The sequence below is a fragment of the Corticium candelabrum genome, chromosome 18, assembly GCF_963422355.1.
Source record: "Corticium candelabrum chromosome 18, ooCorCand1.1, whole genome shotgun sequence".
NCBI classification, from domain to species: Eukaryota; Metazoa; Porifera; class Homoscleromorpha; order Homosclerophorida; family Plakinidae; genus Corticium; species Corticium candelabrum.
Window position 1 is genome coordinate 1,128,636 of NC_085102.1, and position 11,040 is coordinate 1,139,675.

At 43.8% G+C, this 11,040-nt stretch overlaps 1 protein-coding gene across 2 annotated transcripts; it reads right to left on the reverse strand.

Moving 5' to 3' along the window:
* Window positions 1–4,950: 4,950 nt before the first annotated feature.
* On the reverse strand, window positions 4,951–11,019 carry LOC134194252 (uncharacterized). 2 transcript variants are annotated; one of them, XM_062663177.1, is made up of 4 exons: window positions 10,784–11,019; window positions 5,565–5,589; window positions 5,417–5,505; window positions 4,951–5,354 (listed from the first exon to the last, which is right to left on the reverse strand). In XM_062663177.1, exons 1-4 carry the CDS (start codon window positions 10,889–10,891, stop codon window positions 5,223–5,225), a joined length of 354 nt encoding a protein of 117 aa, XP_062519161.1. In that variant the 5' UTR covers window positions 10,892–11,019; the 3' UTR covers window positions 4,951–5,222. The 2 variants fall into 2 exon arrangements, with proteins under 2 accessions (XP_062519161.1, XP_062519160.1); XM_062663176.1 differs by having other exon boundaries at window positions 4,951–5,357; window positions 10,784–11,003.
* Between the last annotated feature and the right edge of the window lie 21 nt (window positions 11,020–11,040).

Consider the following 11,040-nt stretch of genomic DNA (forward strand, 5'->3'; position numbering starts at 1 on the left):
AAATGAAGTCATAACCATGGCTGCCACTTGCGGTCATACCATTGTGGTGCATCTGGCTCGGCAATACGGTGCAACTTACGTCCAAGAGGCTATGAACATGGCTGCATACGCGGAGGTCATGCAAACGTCGTGCGATCGTGTCACAACTATGACAAGGTCAATCTCGACGAAGTTATGGTATGGGCTGCAGAAGGTGATCACGAGGAAGTCGTCCGTTTATGTCGAGAATTGGAATCAACCAATCTTGACTTGGCTATGTTATGGGCTGCAAGTGGCTGTCAAAACAACCTCATGCGCCTGTGTCGTGATTGGGGTGTCACCAATTTCGATCTACCCATGGTCTGGGCAGCAGACGACAGCCATGAAAATATAGTGCGACTATGTCACGAATGGGGAGCCACTGACGTCGACAAGGCTATGGTGTGTGCTGCAAGCGGTGGTCACAAATCTATAGTTCGCCTGCGTCGCGATTGGGGTGCTCCGATTAATCGGGGTGCTCACGAGATTGACTGGGCTATGGCGTATGCAGCAAAAGAAAGCCATGAATCTATCGTGCGACTATGTCGTGATTTGGGAGCCACCGACGTCGACCGGGTTATGGTGTGTGTTACAAGCACCGGTCACGAATCTATAGTACGTGCGCTTGTGTCACGATTGAGGTGCTGAAGACTTCGACACTACCATGGCTCATGCCGCCACGTTCGGTCACATTAGAATTGTGATTTTATGTCATAGATGGGGCGCAACCAACCTCGAATGGGCCATAACATATGCAGAAAAGGGGGATCACGAAGAAATCGTGCAGTTGTGTTACATCTGGGTCGTTATCCATTCAAATTGAGCAGCCCCGTCACCAACACTCCTAACCCTCTAGAAGGGATATCATATATTACTAGCCCTCACCCGCTTTATGAGCGGTAGGAATCACGCTAACACCTAGATAGTAGCTACCTATAAGCAAGGAAAACGTAAAATTAACTTTTGCCAGTCGTCCATTATTTGGCACGTAGAGTAGCCCCATCTCACAATCTCACTGTAGAGCAGATCCACGTGTTACTCTAGAGACAAAATCTACAAACACGCGCACGCGTGCACACACACACGCACGCACGCGCACACACACACACACACACACACACACACACACACACACACACACACACACACACACTGCAGCGTGCGTTAGAACGTACAATACACGTGTCCTATTACTTTAGTTAACCTCTGACTGCAGCGGGCGCAACTTGCACCCTAATATAACATTAGAGGATGAAGTGACTGGCGAGTACACGTTACATCGCCCCGCCCTATGGGCGGCAGCAATTTATCTTCTTCCCACATAAAACGTCATGGTCTATTCGTGGAGAACGACGCCACTTCTGCAAAGAAGACGCACCTTCCGTGACATACCTAGATATATACGGACGGACGCACAAACGAACACGAGTCCCGGTGAGCCGGCATAAAACCTCTGACTGCAGCGGGCGCATCTTGCACTCTACTCTAGATGGCATTCAGTGACTGAAGAGAACACGTCACATCCGCATAGTCGGTTAATTGAACAAACAAACTCCGGCGCATCCCATGGGTTTCTGGCCGTCGGAGGCAGTCTCGGCGAAATCAAACGGCCGATCTCGACCCTTCCGCTACGTTTCGCGACGATCCGGCGTCGTGTTGATCGGCGCGTTACAGATATTCATCCATCCATCCAGACAGACGGAAGCGTGGGTTGGCGTATTATAAGATTAGAGTGAATGTACGTACGATTGCCCAAGCCGCATACGCACTTTCACGAAAAAACCCGTTCCTACTGATAGCCAGATAATCGCGACAACCGGTAAACGGCGAGTTTCGTAGGTTCGAAGGGTAACCTTCTTCTTGTACACGGCAGCTCCACTTGAAACCGACCGTTATGGATAAAATTAGAACTTTCAAGTTCGAGTTGACCTGATACGTTTGAGCTGTCAATTTTCACTCCCGATTGGTTTGCTAGGTACGCTGTCGTTGTTGAAGACAATCTCGAGGTTCACGTCATAGCAAGCCAACACCTGATGCGACAACAGAGCTTTCTTGGCTTTTTGAAATGCTGTTTGTTGTTGACGACCCCAGTTCCATTCTACTCCCTGTTTTAGCAGCTGATACAGTGGTGCCAACATGGTACATAGCTGTGCAACAAATCGATTGTAATAATTCAGGAGTCCCAAAAAGCTGCGTAATTCTTGACTATTAATCAGAGCTGGGTCATCTCGGATTGCATTCACTTTTTCCCGGTCTGAATGAATTCCTTGACTGTCAATGTGGTATCCTAAATATACAGATGTTGCCATGAATGTAAACTTGTCTCTTCTCAGACGAAATCCAGCTTTGCTCAAGCGCTGTAGCACTGCATCTAACTGTTCCAAGTGTTCGATCTCTGTCTCCGTTGCAATTAGGATGTCATCTAAGTAGTTGTCTGTGTCCTTTGTGCCCTGTATTACCGACTCTAACACTCACTGAAATATGCTAGGTGCTGAGGAGATGCCAAAAGATAGTCGTGTGTATTGAAAAAGTCCTCTGGATGTGTTAATGGTCGTGTATTGTTGTGATTCTTCTGACAGCGGCAGTTGGTTGTATGCTTGACTGAGATCCAACTTCGTGAAATACTTGCCTTTAGCTAGTCTAGCTAACAGATCTGCCACCCAAGGAATTGGGTCCTTGTTCACACGAGTTGCAAGACGGAATGTTTGTTTGAAATTTCCGCGTATTCTAATTGACTTGTCAGGTTTAATGATGGATAGTATGAGTGCTGCCCAGTCGGCATGGCCAACTGGTTTGAGAATTCCTTCGCTTTCCAGGAGTTTCAGCTGATCTTCTACCTGCTGCGTGAGATCATACCGTACACTCCTCGATTTACAAAGCCGCGGAAGCTCTGCCTGATCGATCACAATTCTAGCTTTGTGACCTTTGTATTCTCCTAGTTCTTCTGAGAACAAAGGCTGATAACGAGCCAGTATTTCATCCAGTTTTGATACATTGCCAATTGTCATGATTTGATGTCAGTTCAACTTCAGATGCTGAAGCCAGTTCCTTTCCAATAGGCTTGATCCCTATCATTTTACCACTAACAATGGCAATTTCACCTTGCTATCCCAAGAATTGACTCTAACCAAAACCTGAGTTTCTCCAATCACTTCTATTCTGTCATTAGTGTAGCCACACAGTAAGTTTTGATTCTTTTCTTTGTTGTTTTCAATTTCGGTGCCTTTCCTCTATACCACGTTTTCTTGTACGTTTCCTCTGAGATCAGTGACACAGAGGCTCCTGTGTCTATTTCCATTTGCTTCAACTGTTACTCAAAGGGGATCCACCCGATCCTAGTGGTCATTTTTCCTGACGTAATATGTATCTTCCTCCTCTTCCTTGTCTCCAAATTCATCCTCGTCCACTGTCTTTGCTTTAAAAGCAGAAAAGTCTTTTGCTAGTAGAGCTTGATTTAGCCCTCTGTTTTACTCGGCATGCTCTAGCAATGTGCCCTGTGCTTCCAATGATTACAGTCTGCATTTTTTAATCTACATTCACTCGGTGAGTGGTTGGTTCCTCACATCTGTAACAGACCGGAGTCACTGCTTGTGCAACACTATCACGCTTAATGCCCTGTCATACCTTGATCACCAAATGTGCTGTTTCCTCTTGTCCTTCTTCCTGACTCTCATTCTGTATGGCCTCTACGTTCTTTTTGGCTGTCTCCATTGCTCTTGATATCGTCCAAGCTGACTGAAATGATAGCTTACTCTCCGTAAACAAACGCCGTTTTGTTTGCTCATCCCACAGTCCACACACCACCTAAAATGCTCATCTAGCTTCTCCCCAAATTCACAGAACTCTGCTAGTTCCCGCAATTTAGCCACATCCTCCTCAGGGAGCTGCATGCGGGCATTGAATTTGTATCCCTGTATTGTTACCGTTGGTCTGGGGTTGAAATGTGTTTGTAGGGTGTCACATAGCTGCTCATAAGTCCTCTCTGCTGGTTTCCTGGGACTCACCAAACTGCGTAGGAGGTGGTAGGTTTGTTTTTACCACATGAATGCAAAAATGGCGCGTTTCCAGCTTCGATCGCATCCTGTTGTTGCCCAGAATCCGTCATCCTCGTTGCGCGCCCAGTCCTCTACACTACCCCGGATCTACCTTGGAGTCCAAACCAAACTACTGCACTCTTCCGTGTGCACGCCCGTCTTCCAACCTCTACAGTTCTGCCGCTATAGTCGGAAGAGCTAATTCTACTGACTCTGCAGCTAGTAGTTGGAAGAGCACGCCCCTCTTCCAACCTCCTAGCTCTGCGCTGGAAGAAGTTGGAGGAGGGGCGTGCTCTTCCAGACTCTTCTGAAAGAGGCTGGAAGAGCCCCAATCAAACGCGCTCTAAATTTCACTCAACACAACAAGCAGCCACCAAAAGTACACTCCTTCTCCCGTACATCCTGGGAATTCCCCGTATGTTCTATTAGCGAGGTCACTTTAACTTTATAACGGCTACGCCATGAAACAGTCCTGAACTCCCCAACCAAACTCCCACCAAAAACAAATATTATAGTCTTTTCTAGCCCGACAAGAAATAAACTGAAAAAGAACTAACGAATCTCACCTTCGTCCGCTTCTGGTGTAATACTTAGTAACTAGTACTTCTCTTTCACAAATAAGTGGCAAACGCGATGTATCGCAAGCACAACAACACACAGTACAACAGGAAGCGTAACGGTAAATATGGATGGCGACGCACACCGTAAAACCCGTATGTAAGCCCGTAGTCTCTACTAGACTTGCAAAAACAGATCAGGTGTGTTTTCGTTTACAGCAGGGTATGCCGTCATACCAAAGGTGTTGGACGGAAAGGCGCGAAATGTAGTCAGTAACTATGCATGCTGGCCTTTACAATGCTGCTCACTGTCTAGTTAGCGTAGAGAAACGAGCTATCAATCATCCTTCAACTCCAAGTAGTGTTTATTATCATTTCATGTGCTCACACATCATTTCTTACAAAACCTACCAGCAACTACAATTAGGACCCTTGTGTGTCAAAAAAAGTGCAGAGCATATAATTACTTGCCTATCTACATATCAATAAACATAAACAAATGAATAGAAAAGCATAAAAAGTCACAATTCCAGCACAACACAACATATCACCCAAGTCAACTGATTAACCATTAGACATGTCATCAACTTCGATCACACGTGCCGATACCATATTACTTCAGTCTAACAGTAAACATTCCTTCCTCATCTACCGAAGTCACACCACCCATTGTCGAAGGCTGAGGTGTACGAGGAGGAGACAGAGGCGTAGGTTCAAATGAAAACCCACTCACTGGCGAGGACTCCTTCTAAATCATACAGATCCGGTTGATAAATGTAAATCAGTAATAAAGTCAAGGCAACGTACCGCATTGTCAAACCAAGCATTTCGAAATTTTCTCTGCAAGAGTGTCAAATTGCGTTCGTCGACCTCTTCTTCTCCCGCCTTGACATCGCCTACACAAAATAGTATTAGTAACATGTAACATTTCTGTAAGTTACAAACAATGTATTACTTGCTGCAGTCGTCAAACTGTCAACCTAGTAGAATACAACCAAATACAATCAGATACAATTTGCATGTGCAAAATATTAATGTTTAATGTTGTGACAAACTCAGCCAAAACAGTATTAGTAGAAAGGAAACAATAACAGCAAGATACATATGACAGAAGGTATAATAGGTATGAAAATAGTCATTATTGCTACCACTGTATGTCATAGCAATTGTAATCTACTGCATGCCTTGGAATTAGGATGGAGTAGAAGTCAACATCGATTCCTAACTACTGTATCTCTATATCTTTAAAGTCTGATCTGTCTGTCTATCTGGTTGTCTGTAACATCAATCACACCAAAACAACCAGGCCATCCGCCACAAAACCGTGCATGAACACTGCATTCCACGCCACAATGCAAACTCGTACTTTGATATTTAGACAGTCCCCTCTCAAGAAGTCGACCCCCACGTGAAATCTGGAGACGACCTGACTGCGAGTGAGACTTCAAATTTTGACACATCCGATCCCCATGCACATGCCACAAGACAGTCGATTTCGTGCCGATTGAAACTATCTGTTTCATGCCTGGGTTTCACTCTACGGCGGATCCAATGTATTCTCTACTAGCGGACAGACGGAAGGGAGTCATGAATGGGACATCTGTTGTTATTACAGTGGTAATCTGCCTATCATCTTACCACAATCACATTGTGTGTGTGTGTGTTGATTATATCCAGGTCTTTAGCTGATTAGATGAAACGTTTGGTCACATGCACCAGCAACAAATTATTCAGGAGTTTGTGTGTTTTCTCCACTCAATAGCTGAACTATATAATGGGAATTTGTGTTATTAACCTTTCCCGGGCGAAGAACAGGCTAATAAGCTAGTCTTCAATAAATTAGAGAAATGGCAAACTATTTGAAGTATTACTTAACTTATTCATTCAAGTGACTGTGAGTGATGTGTTCAAACTGGTTTACAAATGCTGAGCTATGCTAGTACTTAATAATGAGCTCGATGATGAAGACTAATTCATATTTCAGCCATTGGAGAGACCGTGGTCTGGCGAACGGTCCGTTGACGATGACATTCAGTGCTTTCCTGGCAGTCATTGATATCAACTAGGCATGTTGTACCGAGTTTGCAGTGACCGTAACACCTGTAATCTATATCGAAATGGCTGGCCATTGATCGCCGTGCGGACTACACAGAAACATGTACCCTGCTGAGCTCACCTGCCGGGTTGGTGGGTGCCCAGATGAGGGTAAAGACCTCCACTTGCCCATCATGGAGGGCCATGACGACACAATCATAATCACAATGCACACAAAAGTATACGAACGACAGCTTGTCTCATAAAATCTAGTGTGTACTATAGTTCTTATAAAGGCATAAGAATTTCCTATTGGTTAGCCATCTGAACTTGGCTATCACCTGGGCTAGATTTGTGACAGGTTAGGTCACTTCGACTCAAGGTTGCTAAATTTGAAATAACTATGAGAGTAAACACCTGAGATCATGAATCGCGCTACAAACATTTACAAGCAATCTCTATATCAACCCTATAGAAAACTTTTGTGCGACTCGCATACGACACGCATGCGATGAGGGTCGACTCGCACATGTGTAGCTCATTTACATACTTGGGACCTCATTTGCATGTGGAACGTAGATATTCGCATGTGAAACGTAGATAATCGCATGGGGAACGTACGGATATTCGCATGCACGGGGTTCGGTCACGAGCATGCACCTAGAGACGTGATTGAGAACCATTTGAATGCAATTTCTTTGATTTCTGATTATATTTCTAACTAAATTCGAGCTGATATTTGGCATTCGCACCCTACCTTAGCAAAAACGCAGTCTAGAAATGTTTTCCACAAGAACTTGCTTTCTTTTTACACTGTGGTTGTCAGTAATCTGCATTTTCACTTGGATTCTGATGATTCTCTTGCTCAGGTTGTGAATCACTATCATGAGCGACCTCAGCAGTAGGCCTATATTCGCGGAGATTTCATCATTTTCTAATAAAGCAGTTGCACTACCACAGACAAGAAAGACAAGACTCTTGTCTGGTAACTGTAGTAGTTTGGTTTTTTCAAATCTTCTCCAAAAGCCTCAGTCCTAGCTCCATCCTATTTCTAGCATGAAGAATCTATCGAATATTCTGTTTTGAGGTGGGTTAGGTGACCATGCAGTGTGGTAATAGCTACTGGAGCTTGAGTGACAAACTACCTTTTCTGTAGGGACACGTCTTTGACTGTCACTAGACTGTGAAGCCATAGTCCTCCTGCACCCAACAACGCTACACCACCAAAACAGCTAGACCGTTGAACTGCCGGTTGAGTTCTTGAGTGCCCGCGTAGGTGAACAGTGCTTGATGGTGATTGGCTACAGCGAAGGTTCCCATTCAGCTCCACCTTCCAAGCTTGATGCCGATTGGTTCATTTTGATCCTCCTCAATCCAGTTGCGGATGTTGCAGACCAGTTACAGTTTGTGAGCCTCTGGGTGGTAGCTGATTAGTCTCTAAACGTGCTAATTGCTAGTCTACAAGTCGATAAATACTGCCCTTGATAGAGCCTGCGGTTCTGCCATGTTTTCTTTGAACTTCAACGTATCCGTGTACGTACATACCTGCAGTACACTACGAATAGTTGGGACATCTGAACCCAGTCTGAGCTGCGAGAATCTAGTAACGATGTTACTTTGTAGGTCTTTGTACTAGAGGTGTAGCCGAAACAGTGTACATAGATCTAGCAAGTGTTGCAACACTTGCAGAACTCGTGTGAGCAGATTGCCTCTCTACATGCAGAACTCGTGATTACGCATTGTGAGCTAGAGCCTCCGCATTGCAGAATTCATGCGAACGCATCACCTTCGCATGCGGAATTCGTGCATAATGCATAGCGAGCTAGTCTCCGCATGCAAATCTCATGCGATCGCATGAAGACTTTCTATAGAGAATGAAAAAGTGTTGCATAACAGAGCATTTAACAATGGACCTTACCAAGCCAATACCTGGGTAGCCTCGATATCAAAGATGTTCTCATATCAGGGCAAGATTAGAACCACCACGTGCTCTTGATATGGCATATGGGTAAGCAATGTCATCAGCATGCAAAACAGCCGTCACCTCCACTTAAAGGAGAACTCTCACCAAATACCAAAACTTGTTGAAAGAAAGATACAAGGCCTGGTATCTTCCTGCAGGAAACCTACGGTCCAGACAGCCACAGAAGCAGAGAATCGGCAACAAGTTGTTCAGACGATTCCCCATACGTACCACAAAGTCTTACTCTCTGGAAGTAACTACTTAGGTTTAACCATACCAAGTGCTCCTAACACACCCAAAATGCAGCGGGACACGATATATGAACTAATCTAAGAAGGGTCTCCTTCTGAGGCTCCACGGTTGTATTGACATAGTCAATACCTGCGTGATAACTTTGGGGTTCCAGTTTGCTTTAGTCAATAAATCACAACTTGACACCATATGTCTCACAATCTTTACCTTGAAATGTGCACAGATATCGGTCTTCCTTGCTAACCAACAATCAGAGTTACGCTCATGCCACATAAGGGTACTAAACACGCCCACGCAGGTAAATTTCAATGCTTTATTTTTTCGTTACGGTAAACTTCTGCACCAAACGGTTGCAAAGGGTGTGCCATGAAGTGGCAGCTTTCATCTGAGAGATGGTTGATTTTGGTGAGAGTTCCCCTTTAAGCTGAGTACAGCTATCAACGTTCAGTTATGCTCAATTAGCCATAGACAAGTACAGTCGCATGTCACTTATCCGACATCCTTGGGACCAGATCTTGTTGGATAAGTGAAAATATGTTGGATAACTGAAGCTGTTACAAACTCAACTATGGTTCATATTCTACGACATTTTTTCCACATTAGGTATACTGAGTTTAGATGTGAATTTAAACAAACCAAATGTCTTATTGATCTAAAGATAAAAATTATGCTTTTCATGATTGACTGTAAATATATATAATACGCAGAATGCATTATCTTTCATATCATCTGTCATATCATCACCCACATAGCAAACTTCACCTGTCGGATAACATATCGGATAAGTGAACGTCGAAGAAGTGACACATGACTGTAATGGTAAACGTTTAGTACTTAACAAAGAAGTTTATCAGCCAGCCTCACTCCCTCCCCAGCTGTGACGAATGGGTCTAGTAATCCAAGTTAAAAATTGATGTAGCAGTACTCAGTTCCTGTAGCAACAAGCAATACAAAATTGTTGCATTAAAAGAACTAGCCGTAATGTCCTCACAATGTCATGATTCCCAACTGTCTGGTTTCAATATATCCACAGTGTCTTCATGGGTGCTGTAGCCTAAAGTGGTCTCTTGCCTACTAGGTATGCTACATCAAGAATCAGCTAATTCGCAATGCACATAGACTTTGCAACAAAAATGCCATGAGCATGTCCTGACTTCTATTACACTAGTACTGTAATCCTCAAATCCACAGACTTCACCTCAAACAAATTTGCAAACAGTTATTATCTTTTAGAGTTGCCAATACATAACTACTAAGACATGTATCAAATTCACGTGCAAGTACAGATGTGACTAGAAGTAGCAGTTCCCACATCTAAACACCACCTGTGTCTATGTACTCGTACTTGGCTTTGGTCTAGCACTTCTGCTTTGTGATAAAACATAGACCCAAAGATATTGTTGCGCATTTCCCACTTTTGTAATTATCTCAGCAGTCCTACCATGCCTAGAGGATCACTATGTCCTTAGAAGTGCATAAACTGGCTACTGGCAACCATCAATTTGCACATAGTCACCATCTAGAAATTTCTAGCTGCCATGACTACTAAAATACATGTAGTCACCACTTACTAAGCTGCAAGTCAGACAATAACACGCAGCTTCATGCAGAGAAAAACGTAGACAAGTGACAACTGTAGCACTAACAGTACATCATCATTTTGTGCCTAGATTTTTCATACCGATCAGCAATCTGTTGCTGTATGCTGAATTATAGTGACCGGTTCTTTAATATCAGATTTCAGTCTAACAAATCAAACATAATGTGCTGTCTTGAGGTGTGGTTGATATAAAATGGACAAAAAGATGGCCAGCCTGCCTCCTATTTCTAGAATGTTACCACAATCATCGGGCAATATTTTGGTCTGATCCAAATTTAAGTTGAAACTTTATGCATCATCAAATAGAGCACCTGTTCATAATTACCTGCTCTTCTTCCAGCTCATCGCTATCTTCAGTACTGCTTGCAGCAGGTGTGTGCGCTATGCCACCATCCGTCTCATCATTCGCCATCTCAAGCTCCAACCATGGCATAAGCCGAATAGTCTTCTCGTAGTCATGGCGCAACTGAGTTCCATACTAAAAGAGATATAAAAACACTCAAAGTACGACACATAAAAACAGCAAATCATGAAGACATTTGTAAGTATATGTATAGTATAGATGTAATGATACACACTGCA

Coding starts and splice junctions, on each gene's coding strand:
- LOC134194252 (XM_062663176.1), bottom strand. CDS start 10,891: ATGCCATGGTTGGAGCTTGAGATGGCGAATGATGAGACGGATGGTGGC. Junction 5,506..5,564: donor CAGTTTGACGACTGCAGCAA/GTAATACATTGT, acceptor TATTTTGTGTAG/GCGATGTCAAGGCGGGAGAA. Junction 5,358..5,416: donor ATGCTTGGTTTGACAATGCG/GTACGTTGCCTT, acceptor TGTATGATTTAG/AAGGAGTCCTCGCCAGTGAG.